We start from the raw sequence: 23,592 nt of genomic DNA on the forward strand, positions 1-23,592 counted from the left end.
TGACCCCTGAGGTAGACGAACAGAGGAGGGGGGGGCAGGGTGACCCCATTGACCCCTGGAGCAGTCCTAGGAGCCCCCAGATAGATCTTGTAGCCCGGGATAGCTCCTCCAGAAGCTCCGGTGACCCGGTCCCCGGCTGGGACTACTAGAGTGGTTCAATAACATGTATGGAGGCACACTCTTTGAATAACATGTTATACAGGCACAAAGTAGTCCAATTACATGTTATTGAGGCACTGAGTAGTTCAATAACATGTTATAAAATTACAGTGGTTCAATAACATGTTATAGAGGCAGAGTGGTTATCAAAAAGTTGAACAGCACGTCTGCACACATGTTCAATTTATTGGATCATTAAAATATCACATCAACATTTCAGATATCCCCCCTCTTAAATTAAGCCCGCTTCGAACGAGTTCACAGGACTGAAGGACGTCCCGACCCTCAGAAAACACACTTAACCCCTCAGGTGCTACAAGTCTTCACTAAGCTGCCCTCCCCCGTCTGAAACTCCAACTGGAAATATATAGCCTTCTGACGAAAAATATTAGGGAATATATTTATAGATAGATATATGCAGTGTACTCTGAACAACGGGGAACTGAAACCATGAGGGGGACGATACCACGACCGCCTCGACCTCCGACTCTGCTCCTCTTTCGTTCAGAACTAATATCTCATGGAAGACACCAAAGAGCGGTATATTTTTACTGAATATTAATATATTGATAATGTTCTAATTAACCACACATCTTTATTCAGGTTTGAGGTGTTGAGATTATGGCACAAAACCGAGGGCGATAAACGATCTACCACAACTGGCGACGCAACACACTACTGACAGACACATATTGTGTGACCAAAGTTTGTAGTAAATACATTAATATTGGATAACATTTAAAAAGCATTACATTAATGTCATCAGGATATCCGTTTGCAGATTTAATATCTTTGCAGTCCTCCACTTTATCGCTTCCTGAATCTTCACGTCGCACAACAACGCCCCCAGCAGGCTGAGGGGCGAAGTGCTCCTTCTGAACGACAACATCAGCACCCACCCCTCCTCTAAAAGTGCCCCCCACCCATAGTGTCGTCACATCTCCAGACAAACGGACCCCCGGGAGAAATGGCCCCCACTCAGCACCCACTGACACCAAACATGTTAGAGAGAAAATATATATGTACATATATATCCTTTATATATTTCATATCGTCAGCGTGTTCACGATCCGAGTACATCTCTGGGGTTCAGCCGCTGAAGGGCGCATGCAGAGCGTCTGACGCGGTTCAATACAGGGACGATGGGGCCCCCGGGGGGGCCTGCAGTCCAATGTGAGAGTGAGGGGTACGGGGGTCTCCTGGGAGACGGGCCCTCTACCGCTACGCGGGTGCTAGGGGCCCTAATGAAGCCTGGTGCTAGGGGCCTAATGAAGTCTGGTGCTAGGGGCCCTAATGAAGCCTGGTGCTAGGGGCCCTAATGATGCCAGAGGCCTGGTGCTAGGGGCCCTAATGAAGCCTGGTGCTAGGGGCCTAATGAAGCCTGGTGCTAGGGGCCTAATGAAGCCTGGGGCCCTAATGAAGCCTGGTGCTAGGGGCCTAATGAAGCCAAGGGCCCTAATGAAGCCTGGTGCTAGGGGCCTAATGAAGCCTGGTGCTAGGGGCCCTAATGAAGCCTGGTGCTAGGGGCCTAATGAAGCCTGGGGCCCTAATGAAGCCTGGTGCTAGGGGCCCTAATGAACCTAGGGGCCCTAATGAAGCCAGGAGCTTGGGGCCCTAATGAAGCCAGGAGCTTGGGGCCCTAATGAAGCCAGAGGCCTGGTGCTAGGGGCCCTAATGAAGCCAGGGGCCCCAGTGCCCTGGGAGGAGGAGAAAGGGGCTTCAGCGCTCTGGAGGCTGGCCTGGCCCGTGAGCCTCTCTACAGAAGGCTACAGAGGCGCGGTCTAGAGCCAGCTCAGAAGGAGGCCGTGAGTGATCCCAGCTCGACAGTGATTAGATAGAGGTTATAGAGGCGGGGGGGGGGGGGGGGGGGGGGGGGGCGGTGTGATCTTTGTTTTGATAGATTTCCTTTCTTAAAGACAAGAGTGATCTCAGGACAAGCGATGACAGTAGAAGGTGGAGCAGCCTTCACTTGGCAGTCATCATCTGGACGAACTCTGTGGAAAAGAATAAAAACAACATTACACAACGCTTTCGGAGGAACACATCTTAGGAATATGGCAGCTGGTGTATTATTAAAAGCAGGCCTAACAGGAACAGTGAAAACATGGGAAGAGTGATGAAGTACTCTCCGTGTGCGTGCGTGCGTGCGTGCGTGCCCTCACCCTCGTAGTTGACCTGTCCGTCTCCGTCGATGTCAGCCTCGCGGATCATCTCGTCCACCTCCTCGTCCGTCAGCTTCTCCCCCAGGTTGGTCATTACGTGCCGCAGCTCCGCCGCGCTGATGTAGCCGTTCCCGTCCTGCAGGGGGCGGTAGAGCGGACACAGCACCACCACGGGGTCAGAAGACGTTCCTGTGGTTGGTGACTCCCTGCTTGGGACGGACAGCTTCTTCGGTCGCGAGGGGATGCACACTTATTGTATGTTGCACTTAAAAATAGTACTTAGCATTGTGTAGCATCTTATCCTAGCTATCTGTTTACGGGGAATGGGTTAACCTGGCGATTGTTAGTGCTTGCCACTTGGTTCCAAGAACATCCTTACTGTACCGACAGATATGTTGTTGCTCGAGTGTTGAAGCAGAGACTCGATCTTATGACCTACTTTTGGTAAAGTGATAATACTTGAGAATGTGAGAGAGAGACTACGTCTGAATTTGTGAGAGGCGAAGGAGGCTTTAACCATAACAAACATCAAACAGATGTTGTGTTTAACACTCCACCGAACAAATCCCTTCACCCACACAGAGTCGAAAACAATGTAAATCCAGCCGGCTGTAGCTGGTTCCTCTGATGACCCTCATCGCTCAGACCCAGGGTCACCCGGTGTTCAGATCCAGTCTGAACCGCCCCCCTGGTGAGGACAGACACACTGGTGAGGTTCATCACTGGAGTAGAGGGATGAGGTCGGCTTTAACATCCAGACTGAGGTCTTGATGTCCCATAAGCCGAGTCAGAAGGACTTTACTCCATTCGCCTTGATTTACACACGCCGGATCCAAACCGTCTTTATTTATGCATTAATGCCAATGTCTTGACCAATGAGGGCGTTGGTGACCAGGCTCAGACAAGCAAGAGTGCATCGGACCAGATCTCTGCGTTCCAGGGCTCCTTTTCTGCGTTGACGTTACACCGCTGCCCTCAACCTGACTCTAGTAAAAACTCTGTTCAGCATTCGGCTGAACTTTTGGTCAGAGCCAACAAAATATTTGAGCCAAGGTCAACGATTCTCCATCAACTGTTTGGATTTCTGCAGAGCAGGAATTTCAGGAGGAACTCAGTCCAACAGAATGGACGGCTTTAAAATAACAAATCAGGTGTTGGCGAGGTTATGAGCGAGCAGACGGACTAGAACCAGATTTAAAATCACTAGCTGGCAGGTCACACTCAGTCCTACTCAGCTTTGGAAACAGATCAAAGAAGAATTGCCGTGACCCGTTGAAACCTTTGTCAATTAGCAGGCTTCATTTAATGATTGGAAATTTGCTGGTATCCTCCTTCTAACCAGTCCACCATAAATAGTGAACATGCGGATTATTAAAGGCTTTGTACTCCAGACCATACAGCACCAGTGATGCAGCTGAACTGTACCTTGTCAAAGACTCTGAAGGCTTCTCTGATCTCCTCCTCGCTGTCTGTGTCCTTCATCTTCCGCGCCATCATGGTCAGGAACTCTGGGAAGTCGATGGTCCCGTTACCTGCAAAGAAGCACGGTCCGCAGGGGGGTGAGCCCAACGCCAGCATCGCTCAGCCTCGGTCGGTGTGGTTGACCTCCCCTGTGGACGGCCCACGCCATCTTCACAGAATCTGCAGAGCTTCAGGAGGACATCCGGCATGCTGTCCAGTGTTTGGGTGTGTGGATGTGGTGAGTGTCTGGGCGGAAGTCTTCCAGACAGTCTGGATGTGGTCAGTGTATGAGGAGGTCTTCCAGACGGTCTGGGTGTGGTCAGTGTCTGGGAGGAGGTCTTCCAGACGGTCTGGGTGTGGTCAGTGTGTGGGAGGAGGGAGGAGGTCTTCCAGACGGTCTGGGTGTGGTCAGTGTCTGGGAGGAGGTCTTCCAGACGGTCTGGATGTGGTCAGTGTCTGGGAGGAGGTCTTCCAGACGGTCTTGATGTGGTCAGTGTCTGGGAGGAGGTCTTCCAGACGGTCTGGATGTGGTCAGTGTCTGGGAGGAGGTCTTCCAGACGGTCTTGATGTGGTCAGTGTCTGGGCGGAGGTCTTCCAGACAGTCTGGATGTGGTCAGTGTATGAGGAGGTCTTCCAGACGGTCTGGATGTGGTCAGTGTCTGAGGAGGTCTTCCAGACGGTCTGGATGTGGTCAGTGTATGAGGAGGTCTTCCAGACGGTCTGGGTGTGGTCAGTGTCTGGGAGGAGGTCTTCCAGACGGTCTGGATGCGGTCAGTGTGTGGGAGGAGGTCTTCCAGACGGTCTGGATGTGGTCAGTGTCTGGGAGGAGGTCTTCCAGACGGTCTGGATGTGGTCAGTGTCTGGGAGGAGGTCTTCCAGACGGTCTGGATGTGGTCAGTGTCTGGGCGGAGGTCTTCCAGACAGTCTGGATGTGGTCAGTGTATGAGGAGGTCTTCCAGACGGTCTGGATGTGGTCAGTGTCTGAGGAGGTCTTCCAGACGGTCTGGATGTGGTCAGTGTATGAGGAGGTCTTCCAGACGGTCTGGATGTGGTCAGTGTCTGGGAGGAGGTCTTCCAGACGGTCTGGATGCGGTCAGTGTGTGGGAGGAGGTCTTCCAGACGGTCTGGGTGTGGTCAGTGTCTGGGAGGAGGTCTTCCAGACGGTCTGGATGTGGTCAGTGTCTGGGAGGAGGTCTTCCAGACGGTCTGGATGTGGTCAGTGTGTGGGAGGAGGTCTTCCACAGTCTTGATGTGGTCAGTGTCTGGGAGGAGGGAGGAGGTCTTCCAGACGGTCTGGATGTGGTCAGTGTCTGGGAGGAGGTCTTCCAGACGGTCTGGATGTGGTCAGTGTATGAGGAGGTCTTCCAGACGGTCTGGGTGTGGTCAGTGTATGAGGAGGTCTTCCAGACGGTGTGGGTGTGGTCAGTGTCTGGGAGGAGGTCTTCCAGACGGTCTGGATGTGGTCAGTGTCTGGGAGGAGGTCTTCCAGACGGTCTGGGTGTGGTCAGTGTCTGGGAGGAGGTCTTCCAGACGGTCTGGATGTGGTCAGTGTCTGGGAGGAGGTCTTCCAGACGGTCTGGATGTGGTCAGTGTCTAGGAGGAGGTCTTCCAGACGGTCTGGATGCGGTCAGTGTCTGGGAGAAGGGAGGAGGTCTTCCAGACGGTCTGGATGCGGTCAGTGTCTGGGAGGAGGTCTTCCAGACGGTCTGGATGCGGTCAGTGTCAGGGAGGAGGTCTTCCAGTCGGTGTGTGGGAGAGTGGTCCTCACCGTCGGCGTCCACCTCGTTGATCATGTCCTGTAGCTCCGCCTCCGTGGGGTTCTGGCCCAGAGAGCGCATCACGGTCCCCAGCTCTTTGGTGGTGATGGTGCCGTCTCCATCCTTATCGAACAGGGAGAACGCCTCCTTGAACTCTGAGGAGGAGGAGGAGGACACAAGTGGGGCAGGGCCATGAGGCTGGAGGTACGAGGGCTGCTGAAGGTACACCCTCAGCCGGGACCAGCAGCCACCTGCCTGGTGACATCACAGGTGGAAGGGCCCACCTAGATGCATGCTGGGTAGATAAGCCTGGTTAGGCTGGTCTACCCAGCATGCATCTGGGTAGCCCCGTAAAAACCCAAGCTGCTGTGAGGTCCCCAACAGTCCACCTCTGTTCTAGGGCCGGGATTCACACAACGGAAGGCATGCAGGACCATGGGCTCAGAACAGTCTCATTAATAATGAATGCACAGAGAAGGATTCACAATGAATTTTGTGATTTATATATAAATTACTCTCTCGTGATTTATATATAAATTACTCTCTTCTCACTAATACATTTCTATGCACACAAATGGATATCGGTATGTATAATTGTAAAATAAATCCTTACACAAAAATTATTTCACAAACACATTTCTGATCCAAACACAGATGTGTCTTGTTTTAAATAAATGCAATATATATATATATATATATATATATATGTATATATTAAAAAAATATTTGCAATTTTTATCAAAAATGTATTTGGATGTTGTTACATTAATATACAAACTGTTACACTTGAATTTACAAGACGTTTTTCATTTGTGAACTTGTTTGCATTTGTGTGTGAACTGGTCTGTATTTATGTGGATTTTTGAGACTCTCCTGACGTCGCTGGATTCACAAATGCACTTTTTTGAACAAGGAACTCTCTGTAGCCAATCAGATGCCTCCCTCGTTTTCAGCCCATCATGTGGCTGCAGAGACTGGTTTCTAGATTGTCGATGCCGTTAAAGTAGCATTAATAGTCGTTTACTACTTTAACGGCACCGACAATCCCAAAACCCGGTCGAAACTAGATGGGAAAAGTGTGTAGTTCAAAACGTGACGCAGCTTTTACTTCTTCGCCACCTAGAGACTGTTATGTACGATCATTCTCAAAGCCCATGTCATTTCCCATAGACGTTTGACCGAGGGAACCGGGAGGCTCGGAGGCGGGACTTATTCCTCAGAGGTCGGGACTGCAGTCATGTGATTGGCTGAAAACGGGGTAGTGCCAGCGCCGTGTTTAAGAAGCCCTTCCCAATGGTCCGCTACATCTTGCTGGAAGGGGACACCTGCAGCTCCACCGGTCAACCAGCAGGGGGCGACTCACCAGCAATCTGCTCCTCAGTCAGTTGGTCAGCCTGTGGGGAGAAACAGCTTTTAGAACAATACTCTCTATAGCCTCATGCAAACGTACCGCTATATTAACCTTATGGAATGGCAAGAATATATAAATTACATTATTTTAAATCAAAGAGGATATTCAAAAACCAAAGATATTATATTTTGTGGAACGATTTGGAAGTCACCACCAGTCTAATCACATGACTGTGATGTGACCCTAGAGTCATAGAGAGACCAACCCTACAGGCGTAGAGAGACCAGACGTAGAGACCAACCCTACTGGTGTACAGAGAGAGAGAGAGAGACTAACCCTACTGGCGTAGAGAGAGACCAACCCTACTGGCGTAGAGAGAGACCAACCCTACAGACACAGAGACCAGCCCTACAGACATAGAGAGAGATCAGCCCTACAGACAGAGAGATACCAGTCCTACAGACATAGACCAGCCCTACAGACAGAGAGACCAGACCTACAGACATAGAGAGACCAACCCTACAGACATAGAGACCAACCCTACAGACCTAGAGACCAACCATAGACAGAGACCTACCCTACAGACAGAGACCAGACGTAGAGAGACCAGCCCTACAGATGTAGAGACCAACCCCACAGACGTAGAGAGACCAACCCTACAGACGTAGAGAGACCAGCCCTACAGATGTAGAGACCAACCCCACAGACGTAGAGAGACCAACCCTACAGATGTAGAGACCAACCCCACAGACGTAGAGACCAACCCTACAGACGTAGAGAGACCAACCCTACAGATAGAGACCAGACGTAGAGAGAGACCAGCCCTACAGACGTAAGAGATCCAGTCAGAGGTGCGTCCAGCGGTGAACTCCCGTCAGACCGTCCTGCCAGCGCTGAGAACAGCAGCAGCTCTGGGGGCCGGCGGGGCTGTGGGACCGTACGGTGTAGAACCCCCTACCCGGGCTCTACCCGGGCTCTCCCCGGGCCGTGAACAACACAGTGCTGCCAGAGTACGGTGAGGCCTGCAACACTCAGCGCCCGAAATACACACGCTGCTATAATTAGTGAGACATGAACAGGGTCGCTAATGTAGCACACCAGGAGCTCACTTTATCTGGTTCCATGGGGATACAGCCCTCACCGCCTACTGGTAGCTAGAGATACACAGATATATATCTATAGCTCAGATTGGAATCTCTTTTGACTGGACTGCTCACAGCCTCTCCAGGCACTAACACAGGACGGCAAAGTTGATGCAGGCGCTGGACTAGCGTGGCGTGGGAACAGAGCTAGTGAGGGTGTTTCAGCAGCTGGTGGGCGTCCAGCTACCAACACGGCCTTCACCGGAGACCGAGGAGGTGCGTCCGCGGCAGGTCGGATCAGCTTCTGGAGATCCGAGGAGAGGAACCTTCTCTTTGGTCCGGGGGGGGGGGCGAGGCCGTGTGCTCCTGCCTCATGACTCACCATCCGGGGGGGGACTGCAGGGCATCCTGTCTACGGTAGCTGGCCAGAGCCTTCCAGTGTCTGGCAGCACCGGGAGGCTCTGGGGTAGGAAAACAAGGACTGCTTTCATTCAGCTTTGAAACCACCTCTGAACAACAGAGACGGGGCTGTGCAGCCAAGAGCCCGCAGGACTACGCCATGACTCGACTGAACCTGCTGTAGGAGGGAGACGACCACGACTTTGTTCAGGGGAAAGGGATCCGGGTTCTCAAAGACGATGCCTGATACAATCCTAGCAAAGTCAAGAGCCGTTTTCAATTCCTGCTGAACATAAATAACAGATAAAGTGCTAATACGCTTCACCAATCACTCAGTGTTTTAAATTAGGGACTCTCATCCCATTGGTTGAGCCTCCACTGCGGTTACTGCACCAAGGGGGGGGGGGGGGGGGGGGGTACCGTTCTAGAAGAGCAGAATGCGGTGCGGCGTTGTGGTGCAGTACGGAGCAGCAGAGACCGTCCTCCGTGGCGAACAACGACACTCGCATTAAGAAACGACGGGGAATGTATTAATGTTTTCCTTGCTACCTCAGACTGATAGCCACACCGGCGATACAGATGGAGGGCGGATCTAATGAGAGTGCGGACTGTGTGCTTGTTGCTCCACAACCCCCCCCGTGGACTGCGAAGGACCCCTCGGACCAGAGGCTGCTGACAAGAGGCCAGGTGGTCGCCAGTAGCCAGTCATGGCCAACCAGTCACACACACACACACACACACACACACACACACACACACACACACACACACACACACACACACACACACACACACACACACACACACACACACACACACACTTTAGTGTGTATCGAACACTGCGCTTTATTATATACGTTAAAGGAGACCGCAGAGTGTGCGTGTGGCTCAACCCCCTGGACGCTGCAGGCTGCACGGCCCCCCGCGGCGCCCAGGTGAGACTCGTCCCGCAGAACGCCTGGCTCCCGGGGACAGTCCTCTCCAGACACTATTCGACTCAAATCAAACCCAGACGTCCTCCCCACGCTCGATCCGACCGCAGCCCGCTGAGATAATCCGCCGCCATGCGGGGCCCGGTTATAAATAGAGAGCTGTGCAGACAGATGCTACACTGAACACCTCACTTCACAGTCAACACCCCAGTGAACTCCCCACTCACCATCGTATCGCAGAGTGGTCAGTCTCCTGTCAACTACTGTAACCAGTATGCACGGTCGGCGCCTCGGAGTGGTTGTAGTTTCAGTGCTGGTGATACCGGACCGGTTCAGTCTGACAACGGGACGAGATGAGGTGGAGACGTCCGGAACCCTTTGCAGTGAGAGGCCAGTCATGCCGAATCACCGCGATGTCGTATATACATCCGCGGTTACGTCATTAAGAAACCTCTCGCACCGACGGCACGTGTTATCGCGAGAAGCGTATCTTTGCAGACCGCAGCGAGAGCCTGGAGCTGTGCAGCGGGACGTTATTAGTATTATCGCCCCCCACTGGTCAGAGAGTGTATTGACCCGTCTCCTCAGACCTCTCGTCAGGGATAACAGTAACAATTGAAAGGAGCATGTATTGTATTTTCTTAATCTAATTATAAATATATGAAGACTATCTGCTGCAATATATTACGATTCAAATGCGTTCATATTAGTTATGTTAAACAATTATTAAGGTACCGAAACAAATGCCCATGTAAACATGGATGAAGGACTTTTCCATCTACAGGGGATCAGTATGAGCCCTGAGGCCCCACACACGGCCATCACATTGATCATTCCCCTCCCGTTAAGTGAAGAATGACTAACCCCAGTTTAGCAGCAGTGAGTGTAGGATGGATCTGTAGATGTAGCACAGGGCAGACTCTGAAACGGAGTGCAATGGCTAATCACACTCACACCTGGTGGTAAAATAAGGGCCTGTTATATAAGGTCAACCCTGCATCAAACGACTGTAGGAAGTGGCTTCAGGATCCTGGTCGGGTGCCAGCGAGCGGTCCGTGGAAGGACCCTACTCTTTGAAGAGGCTGTTATACATCTCCAATAGCTAAGGGATCCTTATTACAAATATCCTGTTCGTTATACATATTTTAGAGATAGCATACACCATTTTTATTGCAAAATACCAAAGTGTCACCTTATCTTAATATATATGATTTATTGATTCATTTTGTAATCATTCAGCGTAATTCTGATATAATAAACAGTCTAGTTCTAGTATTTGATTTTGGCGCCTGACCGAAAACGTTACTCAAAGCAAACTCAAGATGACAGCTCTTCTTTATTGTCCGGGTGCATCCGCCGGGTATATAGATATGAAGGAGCGCTGTGCAGATCGTATTGTGCCAGTATTAATATTAATGTATCACACAATCGCGTGTTTCTACATTCTCGATAGATTTTGCATCAGAAAGATTTCAAGGTCAAGCTAGTTTGGCATAAATTTAAGAACACAGTTCAACAATAATTCGAAATAATGTGATTATACAGTAAAAAATAGCCCTTTTTCAGAAAACATCCTCCTATTGCTTAAGTTCATTTAACAAAACATCACAATTCAGTTTCATTAAGAACAATGAATCACATGTTGAATTTTAAACCAATAAATACGATTTGCTAGGTGCGTGTTCATTTGTATATTTTGTATATCAGAATATATACTGATAACATACCAGTATATTTACAGATAAAATACCATTTTACACACTGATGACATATGCTACATGCCAATAAGCACAGGGTAGCAGACAGCTCGTCACAGAGACAGATTGGCTAGGGTGATCTAAGCTGGGTCTAGCTAGGCTACGCTAGGTCTGGCTACGCTACACTGGGTCTGGCTAGGATATGTCAGTTCTGGCTAGGCTACACTACACTGGGTCTAGCTAAGCTAGGCCTGGTCTAGCTAGGCTAGGCTACACTACACACTACTACTTCTACCGCATAGGGAAGTCAAATGGAGGCTGATCTGTTCCATTCTGATTTGGGATCAGAATGGAACAGATTCCATGTGACGGTGCTGTTTACACTGTTCAGAAATGTGAGTCACATGTGAGCAGATACAAGATCTGTTCTACTCCGGCCTCAGTGGGAACGAGGTCTCATGTAGGGCGTCAGTGCACCAAGTCGAACACGGCATAAGACTTGCTTCACAATCTGCTGCTTCGCTGAGGCTAGTTTTGGCTTTGCTAGGCTAGGCTAACTTTGGCTGGCCTATCTTAGACTCTGCTGGGACTGGTTTGGCTAGGTCTGCGCTAGGGCCTGGGGGGGCTTGTAGTGTGTCCGTCCGTAGACACTGTGGTACTATGCTAGCATAGTTAGCCACGAGGTGGTGTTAGCAATCATGATAGCACACAAGCCATTCGCCCGTTCCTGTTAAGGGTCTGTGGGAAGCAGTGCATCATGGGTATAAGTCCTCCGGGGCCTCAGTACTTCCTGGAGAGCCGCTTGGGTCTGCGGGGGCTCTGGCGCCGCTGGCTCTGCTTGGCCACGCGGGGCCGCAGCAGGTAGCGCGGGGCGCGGGCCTTCCCCCCCAGCTGCTGCTCACAGGCCAGCGGCGTGTGGCGCGGCTGGGCCGGGGCGCGGCCCGGCAGGTCCGGCGGGACGCGGGGGAAGGGGCCCCCGGGGGGGGGCGGCTGCAGCAGGACCCGGGCCCTCTTCCCGTCCGGCGGCGGCGGCTCCGTGTGCCGGCTCTTCTGGGTGTGCTTGCCTCTCCTGGGGTCCGGGTGGTCCTGCGTCTCCGTCTCTTTGGGGAGGGGGGGCCCCGGGGTCCTGCTCCTCCAGGGGCCGGGCGGGTCCTTCACCGCCGTCCTCTTGAGGTCCCCCGGTTCCCCCGCCGGCCCGAACACCCGGCGCCGCGCGCGCAGCGGGAACCCTCCCTGGGCGGGGGGGCCCTCCTCCGGGGCCCCCGGCGGGCTGCAGGTCAGCGTGGCCTTGGAGGTGACCCTCAGGCTCTGGCGGTCCAGCTCGATCTGCCGCCACTTGAGCAGCACGGCTGGGCTGGCCTGGTAGCTGGTGGGGCTCTGCAGCCCCCGCAGCAGGTTCCGCGGCGTGGACTTGACGACGGCGGGCTCCAGCAGCCGGCCGTCGGCCAGGCGCCGGGGCGGCGTGCAGGGGGAGCACACGATGGGCTTGAAGTGGTTGAGCTCCTCCGAGATGCTGTCGTTGCTCTCGGGGCTGACGCTACGCTCCGGCCGGGCGGCGGCGGGGAACGAGGTCGTCGGGCCGCGCCAGGCCAGCCGGCGGTCGCCGCTGACGGGCGAGGAGACGCCCGGGCTGTTCTCCGAGGAAAGCAGGATCCCCGCCACACAGCTGTGTCTCGCCCCCGCCTGCAAACCACACACCGGGTGAACGGACCGGCCTGCTGCTGGGTCTACTGGGGGCCGCCCAGTACAACCAGCAGAGGAGGCTCCATCTGCGAGGAGTCCACCCGTCCGACTCACCGCGTTCATCACGGACCGCTGCGGGAGGAACCGCCGCTTCCCGCCTCCTTCCACCGACGCAGTACAGCTCTGACTCCTCTGGGAGGCGCTGTGGGGAGACCGCCGTGTTGGTCAGGATTAACATGTTACCTAGCGGCATTGACATGTTATCTAGCAGTATGAACATGTTACGTAGCGGTATTAATATGTCAACTATATATAAACATTTTATAAGTGTTCTACTATCCATGAATATTATTAAACCCATGTTCTACTATATATAAATGTGTTACTCTCTGAAGGCCGACGGGGTTTTGCTCTTCCTGAGCGCTCCCGCGACGTTCCGGGTCCTCTTCCCGACCGGCTCCTCGTTCTCCGAGTCCGACAGGACCGCCTTCACCTGAAACACACAGGAAGTCGTCAGGAGCCGGTCGCTAGGGACAGGAAGTGTTCAGGAGCCGGTCACTAGGGACAGGAAGTCTTCAGGAGCCGGTCGCTAGGGACAGGAAGTCTTCAGGAGCCGGTCACTAGGGACAGGAAGACTTCAGGAGCCGGTCGCTAGGGACAGGAAGTCTTCAGGAGCCGGTCGCTAGGGACAGGAAGTCTTCAGGAGCCGGTCGCTAGGGACAGGAAGTCACAAGGCTGTAGGTGACCGGGACGTCCTTACCGCCTGGGAGCCTGCGCTATGGCGAGTTGACACAATCTAAACTGGTGGATTGGATTGTTACGCCTCGTGCCCACTACCTCCGTCCGTTGACTGATCCCCATTGACTTTGAATGGGGACGGACGCGCAATGCATTGTGGATCCGTCCGTTCAGTTGGAGCGTTCGCCACCGTCAAGAAGTTGAAAAATTTTCAACTTTTTCGGCAGCGACGGATCCGTCATCCAATCAGATCACGTATGCAAATGTAAGCACTGTGACGCGACTCGGGCTCTGACGATACTGGAAAGCGGGAAATCGGGTAATCTGGCCTCGCAACAAGCAGGAAGAAGCGGGAAGAACCCGGCGAAGCGATTTGATTGGCTGACGGATGCCTCTGCAAAGACTACTCTCCCATCAGTCAGCCACGCCTTCCCACGTCCGTTGACTGACGGAGCAGTGGGCATGTAGCGTTAGTGGGAAATACTGGAATAAATCAGTTGGCCGGGGCAGTCGGCAGTGAGTTAAACAAAGATCATTGTCTGGACATGGACCATGTCAACGTTAACCTGACCTTAATATCGTTTAGGTCTAAAGTAGGGCTGGGCAATAATTCGATTACGATTATTAATCGCGAAAAAACTCACGTCGATAAGCATTAGTCATAAATGCTCGATATAAAAAATAATAATAATAATAAAAAGGTTCTGATATGGATTTACCCTGACAGCCAATCACACAGCAGAATAAACCTCTACAAACATTTGAGATTGTTGCCTCCCTGCCAAAGGAGTTTGACGGGATAGTCACTCACAGATCTTTTATTTTTAAAGTTTTAAACACATTATTTCATGTATTAAAGTTCAGTTCATGTGCCAGGGCCTTTGTTCATCCACAAGATTTAAGATGTTTTCTGAAGCCCTGCCAAAGGAGTTTAATGTGAAAGAAGTCAGAGCTTTTATTTTAATTTTATTTTCAATAGGTTACAAGGCAAGCTTTACGAAGCAACCTTGTATTGTTCTGCTTTGGGCAGATAAAACATGTTTGTGTTTTCATTTAAATGTTTTTATTTAAATGTGATTATGCTCCCTTATCACAAATATGGTAATAAACAAAAGTGTATGGTTTAACTAATGAACAGTCTGGTTCCTTCAGGCTTCAGCAGTATCAAATTATACATCGTGATTAATATCGAAAAAATAATCGTGACAATAATCTTTGCAATATGGCCCCGCCCTAGTCTAGAGTTAGTCTGGGGTGTGAGGCTGTTGGACGGGTTGGGTTAGGGTTTGGGTGACGGACAGCTCACTGTACATCTTCAGGAACGCTGCACACCTGCTCCGCAACCAGGGACCTGGTCCCGGTTCGGGGCGGCCCTCTGGACCAGACGGGTGGACCCCCTCAGGGCCGGCCCCCTCCAGCCCACTCACCTTGACCTTGGACTGCTGATCGGAGGTCATCCCACCGCACCGCGAGCCCTGGGACCCCGCCTCCGAGCTGTCTGAGGGGGAGACACAACCAGTCAGCTGGAACCACCGCCATCATACTGGAACCACCGCCATCATACTGGAACCACCGCCATCATACTGGAACCACAGCCATCATACTGGAACCACAGCCATCATACTGGAACCACAGCCATCATACTGGAACCACAGCCATCACACTGGAACCACAGCCATCATACTGGAACCACAGCCATCATACTGGAACCACCGTCATCATACTGGAACCACAGCCATCATACTGGAACCACCGTCATCATACTGGAACCACAGCCATCATACTGGAACCACCGTCATCATACTGGAACCACAGCCATCACACTGGAACCACAGCCATCACACTGGAACCACCGCCATCATACTGGAACCACCGTCATCATACTGGAACCACAGCCATCATACTGGAACCACCGTCATCATACTGGAACCACAGCCATCATACTGGAACCACCGTCATCATACTGGAACCACCGTCATCATACTGGAACCACAGCCATCACACTGGAACCACAGCCATCACACTGGAACCACAGCCATCATACTGGAACCACCGCCATCATCATACTGGAACCACAGCCATCATACTGGAACCACCGCCATCATACTGGAACCACCGTCATCATACTGGAACCACAGCCATCATACTGGAACCACCGTCATCATACTGGAACCACAGCCATCATACTGGAACCACCGTCATCATACTGGAACCACAGCCATCGTACTGGAACCACAGCCATCATACTGGAACCACCGTCATCATACTGGAACCACAGCCATCATACTGGAACCACCGTCATCATACTGGAACCAACGCCATTGTACTGTAACCACAGCCATCGTACTGGAACCACAGCCATCATACTGGAACCACCGCCATCATACTGGAACCACAGCCATCATACTGGAACCACAGCCATCATACTGGAACCACAGCCATCATACTGGAACCACAGCCATCATACTGGAACCACAGCCATCATACTGGAACCACAGCCATCATACTGGAACCACCGCCATCATACTGGAACCACAGCCATCATACTGGAACCACCGCCATCATACTGGAACCACAGCCATCATACTGGAACCACAGCCATCATACTGGAACCACCGTCATCATACTGGAACCACAGCCATCACACTGGAACCACAGCCATCATACTGGAACCACCGTCATCATACTGGAACCACAGCCATCATACTGGAACCACCGCCATCATACTGGAACCACAGCCATCATACTGGAACCACAGCCATCATACTGGAACCACCGTCATCATACTGGAACCACAGCCATCACACTGGAACCACCGTCATCATACTGGAACCACAGCCATCATACTGGAACCACAGCCATCATACTGTACCAACCAGTCCGGCAGAACCACAGCCATCATACCACTCTGTATCAACCAGTCCACTAGAACACCCACAATGCAACAGACAGCAACTACCAGACCCTGGACTACGGCCAGGCCCTGCTGTATTAACATGAGGATCAGGGTGGAGCTGTCTGGAGAGGAACCCAACTACCAACAGCCACATCACCATAACCCCACCTTCAGCTACAACACCTTCATCTACAACACCATAACCCAAACTTCAGCTACATCACCTTCAGCTACACCACCTTCAGCCACATCACCTTAACCCCACCTTCAGCCACATCACCATAACCCCACTTTCAGCTACACCACCTTCAGCTACATCACCATAACCCCACCTTCAGCTACATCACCATCAGCCACCATGACCACCTCCAACCACACCATATAGTTCACGTAGCGTGAAGGAGGTTGGTTTGGTTGTGAGCTAATATTTCAGCAACATGGCGATATGAAGACTTATAGCTCTTATCTACGATATAAATGTTATAATAATATGTGACGTTAATAAGGTGACATTATTGTAGAAATGTAAAAAACTAATTTGATGGAGTAAGTTGAGAGCAGCTTCCAGATAGAGATAAAGAGATGAGCTGAGGAAACAAGTCCGGACAAGTTCACAAGACCTGGATCCCGACGGTAGACCCCGACCTCCTCTAGACCCTCAACCCGGACCCCAAAGAGCAGACCGGGCGGGGGACTGGGGGTCTACCTCTGGAACCGAGGGGGTCCTTTGAAAGCATCCAACTTTACTGAGCCCAAGGGGGTTATTGGTTTTAAGAGCAGTTCTTCCATGATGAGGAGTTAAACACTAAATAGACCTACCGACAAATTAAGTGAACGGAGCCAAATGTTACGAATTATAATCTAAAGCCAACCTTTTCTCCGGTCGAGTCTGCTCCTGCAGCGCTCCGGGCGGCTCCTCCTGCTCGGCTCCCAGGGTTCCGGCTCCACCGCCGGGCCCGTCTCGCTGCCCGGCCGCCGGCAGGAACCCCGCAGCCGGCAGCGGGGACCGCTCCGCGGCCGCTGGAAGCAGCGGAGGCAGGCGGAGAGTCCGCAGCGGGGCAGGGCGGCGGGCCCGGGACCGGGAAGGTCCCCCCCGCACCCCGCCGGACACTTCAGCTCGCCCGTGGGGGGCCGGGCCTGCGGGTCGGACGCGGATCTGAGCCGGAGCAGAGGCCCGCTCCCCGGGCACATCTCCTTTGCTTCAGCGGGACGCTCGGCGGACGCCGTGGCCGCCATCTTCGCTGCTCTTTTCCTCCTGGTTCAGTTTGAAAACAAACAACCCCGCCCCCCGTCGGCTCCTCGCGTCCCCCCCCCCCCGCTACTCTGTGTGTGCGTGTGCGTGTGTGGGGTCACCTGTTTTCTCTCGAAAGACCGAGAAAAGTCGATCCTCTAACTTAATCGAACGTCATTATTCTGTTACTGAGATCAGTTTACTCTTACAGAAGGAAATACAAACTGTTTAGAGCTACATGAGCTCTCCGTTAGTTTATATCGCAGTATCAACAGTTCGGATGTAAAGGACAGGAGGTCTGAACTGATTATTTTAACTAAAATGATCACTTAAGTTAGGGTAAGGGTTAGGGCTAATATCGTCCTATCCTCTTTTGGTGGTTTGGTGGATGTCTGGTTGTTGGTGTGTTAGCTGATCCAGGAATGTTGGTGTGTCGGCGGTGGTCGGCCGCCAGGGGGAGACAGACGACGGGTTTACTCCAGTCAAGAAAACCTGATATTTGAAACTAACAAAAGTATTGCATATATTTTTTATTGTTCATAGTTTATAGGGCAAGCACCACAAAAATATTGGACCTAAAAACACATTCGGTGAAGAGGAGTTCAGGCGAACTCACTCTTAAAACATCGTATAAAGGTAAAACTCTGTCATACGGCCTCTGGATTCAGCTTGGTTGAGGAGGATAACACACGGTTTTAGTGGGACTAAACAAGGGTAATTCATATCATCTTTGAATAGAATCTTTAAACACTCCCGCCCAGCAGGGGGCGGTAATACACATTACCACAATACTACAATACTTTCCCGACATAACGAAGAAAAAACAAGCAACAACCGGGACTTGGGGAGTCTGAAGTCTGAGTGAGACCGGCTGACCTCTCCACGTTGACCCACAGAGCGGGTTGGACCGACCGGGGGACCGGGTCAGACTGCCCGGAATGCAGAGCCCCAGAGCCGCGGTGCAGCTTGTCCAGCTCGGGCGGATCTCCTACTCCCAGGCGCTCCTAGAGCAGCAGCGCTTCGTCCAGCGACACCGTAACCGAGATCCCAGCCGCCCGGCCCCCGACGCCCTGCTGGTGTGCGAACACCCGCCGGTCTACACCATCGGGATCCGCCAGGCCCCTTACCCCGCCGAGGAGGAGCGCAGGCTGGCCCTCCTGGGAGCCGAGTTCTTCCGGACGAACCGAGGCGGGTTGATCACCTTCCATGGGCCGGGCCAGCTGGTCTGCTACCCGGTCCTTGACCTCCGGGGCTTCAGGAAGAGTTTGCGCTGGTACGTCGGTCAGCTGGAGCAGACCGTCATCGGGCTGTGCGGTCAACTGGGCATCGAGGCGTCGATCTCCCCGGACACCGGAGTGTGGGTTGGGGACAACAAGATCTGCGCTATCGGTGCGTAACGACGACCCCTCAGCTGGGTTCAGGGCCACCGGACACATCGCCTCATAGTTCACCAAACAATCAATAAATCTATCAATAGAAAAATAGGGCTATTAATGTTTACTATTAATGATCAGAAAGCCTATTCATTGGCTTGACAGGAGGCTAATGGCACATTTCACTACACTCTGTCTAAACGTGTCTCAACTAATGCGACAATAGTTGACTCAAATTAACTGGTTTCAACTCAGGGGCGCCGGTGTTACACAGAATTCTGCGACCCACTGAAATGTGTGACCCCAGGGGGCGCTGTTGCACATTTTCTGCAACATGCACGTGTGCAGTATAACAAAAACATAAATAAAACATAAGATCTCCGGTGGATCTTTCTTTTCTTGATACTGACATTAATTCTAAACAGCATTTTACACAGTTGCCTATAATAGGAAATGCTCAAAGGTAAATCAGCTTAATTTAACAGTGACTGTAGCTTTTTATGGGTAAAGAAGCAACGGTGAAGGACCGTACTTAACGCCCTATCCATTGTATGGGTCTGTAAAATGCTAATCAAATCAATCAAATTAATTTATTAAGCACTTTAATAAAAAGGTAAATGGTTGGGGGGAGATCTTATGTTTCATGTATGTTTTTGTCAAGCCTTTCTACGCTTCAAACTCGTGCATATTGCAGAAAATATGCAACAGCGCCCCCTGGGGTCACACTTTTTGGTGGGTCGCAGAATTCGGTTTAACACCGGAACCTAAGATGCCGCGAGGTCAATGGTCTCCGCCACTTTTTGAGAAAAAAATATGGAGAAAAGGTAGAAGCCTGAAAAGGTTCAAACTGCTAGTTACTAGCAGTCTGGTTCTCCGCTCCAGGTTTCTGTTAATCTGGTTTCAACTGTTGTTACTAATCAGGTGTTAATCTAGTGTTAATATGGTGTTACTAATCAGGTGTAACACTGTTCTGTACTCCTGGTCTGTTAATCTGGTTTCAGATCACAATAGTCGGGTGTAAACGCTGTGTTCTGTACTCCTGGTCTGTGTATCTGGTTTAAACTCTTACTAATCAGGTTTAAAGGCTGTGTTCTGTACTCCTGGTCTGTGTATCTGGTTTCAACTCTTACTAATCAGGAGTAAATGCTGTGTTCTGTGCTCCTGGTCTGTTAATCTGGTTTAAACTCTTACTAATCAGGTGTAAACGCTGTGTTCTGTGCTCCAGGGATCCATTGTGGCCGCTACATCACATCTCACGGCCTGGCCCTCAACGTCAATACAGATCTGTCGTGGTTCAAACACATTGTTCCCTGCGGCATTGTGGGTAAAGGCGTGACGTCTGTGAGCGAGGAGCTGGGCCGAGCGGTGACGGTGGAGGAGTTGCTGCCCCGCCTGCTGGACTCCTTCTCGGAACACTTCGGTCGTGACGTCACACGCACTAAAACCCCTCCACTTCCCCCTGGCTGAGGGGGGGGGGGGGGGGGGGGGGCGCCCTCTTCTGGCGGACTTTAGAACTATGTCTGTGAATAAAATGTTTCATTTCAAGGGGCAAAAAAGACTGAAGGATTTCACAACCGTCACTTGTACCTTCACTTCCTGTGTAATATTCATTCACCAACGAATGTATTTATTTGTTATACACTGAAAAGCCCAACTCATGCTGCATTCTGTTCTGAAAAGTAAAGAGTACTATGTTGTCTAATGCAATATAAAAACGATTATAAGCTATTTCTACTATCTCTAAAGAGGAATCTTACATGCAGGAGGTTCGTCAAACACAGCATAAACATGATGTCTTATCAAGTCATATGATGCAGAAAATATTGCTCTCTGTATATGTATATGTTTGATTATATATTCATGCTGTACACATATTCAAGAATGCTTACATTTTTACATGACCGAAGCTCTCAGATAATTCAAACTATATTACCCGGTAGGTGGGTTGACTGTCTAGAATCAGATTCTTACTGATCGTTTTGCTTATGCCAAATCCAAAGTCTGCATACGTGAATAAATACAACAAATACAAAACATATAAATATAAAAATCAAGTCTCTGTGGATGGTACCTTGACACCTGCCTTCTGAGTTTTACCGGTCAAGTTTCTCAGGGGCTTTTTTATTACCACAGATCTTTTGAGCGATAATTTTACCATAAAAAGAACCATATAGACGTTGGACCATGCACCTTAAAATAGGCAAGACTTTATATAGTCTATGGTCCAATTACAAGATATCAATGTTTTCTGTATATTTCCTCTTTCCAAAAAGTCCTACTTGTCCCTGGTTCATCATTATTATTATATTGTATATCTATATATAGATATATAGATATACATGGGGGTCTACTGTCACCAGCCCTCATCAACCTGTATCTAAACGGTTTATCTGACCAACGGCTGTGGAACGGGCTGTATGATTGGCAGCACTTTGATAAACCATCTGTATGCAGATGATTCGGCCATTTTCTCTCCCAGTAGTGCTGGGTTGTTAAATACGTGTACAGAATATGGTGCCAAACATGATGTGCATTATAATTCAAATAAGAGCAGTGTGCTGATATGTAGGGCAAAGGGAGATAAGGACCTCCACTTTCCACAATTGTATCTTTCTGGGGAAGAGCTTTGTGTTTGTTATAAAGCCAATACCTCGGGCCCTTTATAACAGATCAAATTTCTCGTACATTATATGCCCAAGCAAGCTAATATGTTGGCAAGAACATTTCATAAGTGTTTTGATCATGTAAGGATATGTCTCTACTCTAGAGCTTATTGCACTCTCCTTTATACTGCTCCCTTATGGGGAAAGCTCAAAAAATCAAGTATGACAGACATCAGGTTGCTTACAATTATTGCCTTAGGATCTTGTAAGAGTGAGCTACTTGTGAATGCAGGAGTTAACACCTTACAAGCTTAATTGAGATACCATATGTACAGATTTATCGGTCACTTGAATGACTGAAAGAATTTAATTATAATGCTGCTGTCGAACCCAAGTTATAGTGCAGTATGCTATCATACCTTTGGAGACATTGGTATAAATGCCTTTTATAAGAGGCGGGAATGTTTTTATTCTAATGCATATGTGTGTTGTCTATTTTTTGTCTTTTAAAGTGGACCTTGAGTCTAATAATACAAGTTGATGATGATGATGATGATATATATATATACACACACAGGTGCATCTCAATGAATTATAATATTGTGGAAATGTTAATTTAAATAATTCAATTAATAAAGGGAAACTTATATTATAGAGATTCATTGCACCCAAAGTGAAATACTTCAAGCCTTTATGTATTTTAATCTTGATGATTATGGCTTACAGCTCATGAAAACCCAAAACTCTGTATCAAGATTAATACACACAAAGGCTTGAAATATTTAGGGACTACGGATGCAAATTAGCAGCTCTGCTATAATCCGGCATGTTTACAAAGATGTTTGAACATCAATGTTCATTAATGTGCACTGTCCCTATTAAAAAATAAAGCATTTATTTCACTTTTGGTTGAATGAATCTACATAGAATATGCAATATTGAAATTAATTTACTTTTCCACAATATTCTAATTCATTGAGATGCACCTCTGTAGGCCTATATATATATATATATATATATATATATATATGTATATATATATATATATATACTTATATCGTTGTTGGATGAAGATATGTTGCAGCTTGTAGATGATATAATAATAACAACTTTATTGGTTCTGTATTAATTGCAGCAGGACGAGAGGTTTGTTATGAGTCCGATGTAAACGTCCGGGTAATGACCTCGTTAGCATGATGCAAGGAGTCGTCCCCGAGGCGTGGTGTTAGCGGGCCGGAGGGTCCCAGCGGGCTGGAGGGTCTCAGCGGGCCGGACTACCGGACTGGGGGCCACCTGGAGGGGCAACACCTGGAAGCCAATTAGCCGGTGCGCTCCCAGGTGTGGAGGAGGACCTCCGGAGTGGTTTGGCTTCAGCGTCTCCTTGCCGACGGCGGAGATGACCGTCCTCAGGAGTGACCAGCGGAACAACAGCGTCAGCAAGGGGATGCTTGTTATGTTGCTTTAACCAGCAGTTACTCTGTGGACACTCTGGGTGTGAAAGGTTAACGAGGTCAAACGGAGGGCGAGGATGAGACGTTTGAAACTTTCAGTCTCGAGAGAAGACAACAGTATTAGGGCCGGACCTGAGAGCCTGACAGCCTTCTCTGGTTCATCATTACAAAATAACATCATAATATATATAGATTATAATATAATAATGTGCATATCATAATATCACATCATAATATATACATAATAATATAATAATACATATATAATAATATATCAAGAATATAATATAAATATTTCATAATCTACATGCATACATTATATACCATAGATACCTTGCCATACGGTATCTACCTATCATACAACCTATACAATAAACAAGAACTTTTTATTCTATGTACCTAAAATATCTATTTATTTACAGGATTCATTAAAAAATTGTCAAAGTATGAAAGTGAAGTGAAAAGACCTGAAAAAGGAGTTTAGAACTACGAGGATCAGTACATCGCAGGCTGTAAGAAGAGCTTCAAGGTCCCTGCTGGAGAAGTTTGACCTGACGACCCCGCAGTCATCATGAGCTCCCCGGTACAGCTGGGGCCAGGAAGAGGTTCCACCGGAG

At 49.9% G+C, this 23,592-nt stretch overlaps 3 protein-coding genes and 1 long non-coding RNA gene across 5 annotated transcripts; 1 reads left to right on the plus strand and 3 right to left on the minus strand.

Moving 5' to 3' along the window:
- Positions 1-325: 325 nt before the first annotated feature.
- calm3a (calmodulin 3a (phosphorylase kinase, delta)) lies at positions 326-9,726 on the minus strand. 2 transcript variants are annotated; one of them, XR_009529832.1, is made up of 7 exons: positions 9,531-9,726; positions 6,903-6,933; positions 5,551-5,694; positions 3,747-3,853; positions 2,322-2,457; positions 1,740-2,153; positions 326-1,679 (listed from the first exon to the last, which is right to left on the minus strand). XR_009529832.1 is itself a non-coding variant. In XM_060076208.1 (6 exons), exons 1-6 carry the CDS (start codon positions 9,531-9,533, stop codon positions 2,125-2,127), a joined length of 450 nt encoding a protein of 149 aa, XP_059932191.1. In that variant the 5' UTR covers positions 9,534-9,726; the 3' UTR covers positions 326-2,124. The 2 variants fall into 2 exon arrangements, 1 of the variants encoding a protein (XP_059932191.1); XM_060076208.1 differs by having other exon boundaries at positions 326-2,153.
- LOC132475203 (uncharacterized) lies at positions 6,934-9,524 on the minus strand. Its single transcript, XR_009529833.1, has 2 exons — positions 7,532-9,524; positions 6,934-7,438 (listed from the first exon to the last, which is right to left on the minus strand). It is a non-coding gene; the product is annotated as an uncharacterized LOC132475203 (long non-coding RNA).
- Positions 9,727-10,496: 770 nt separating the features above from the next.
- rnf169 (ring finger protein 169) lies at positions 10,497-17,619 on the minus strand. Its single transcript, XM_060076206.1, has 5 exons — positions 17,190-17,619; positions 14,849-14,919; positions 13,070-13,176; positions 12,798-12,885; positions 10,497-12,683 (listed from the first exon to the last, which is right to left on the minus strand). The coding sequence occupies exons 1-5, from the start codon at positions 17,551-17,553 to the stop codon at positions 11,781-11,783; spliced, it is 1,533 nt and encodes a 510-aa protein (XP_059932189.1). The 5' UTR covers positions 17,554-17,619; the 3' UTR covers positions 10,497-11,780.
- A 477-nt stretch (positions 17,620-18,096) lies between these two features.
- lipt2 (lipoyl(octanoyl) transferase 2) lies at positions 18,097-20,971 on the plus strand. The gene is made up of 2 exons (XM_060076207.1): positions 18,097-18,937; positions 20,147-20,971. Exons 1-2 carry the CDS (start codon positions 18,487-18,489, stop codon positions 20,386-20,388), a joined length of 693 nt encoding a protein of 230 aa, XP_059932190.1. The 5' UTR covers positions 18,097-18,486; the 3' UTR covers positions 20,389-20,971.
- The last annotated feature ends 2,621 nt before the right edge of the window (positions 20,972-23,592 follow it).

The sequence above is a fragment of the Gadus macrocephalus genome, chromosome 16 (assembly GCF_031168955.1).
Source record: "Gadus macrocephalus chromosome 16, ASM3116895v1".
Taxonomy (NCBI): domain Eukaryota; kingdom Metazoa; phylum Chordata; class Actinopteri; order Gadiformes; family Gadidae; genus Gadus; species Gadus macrocephalus.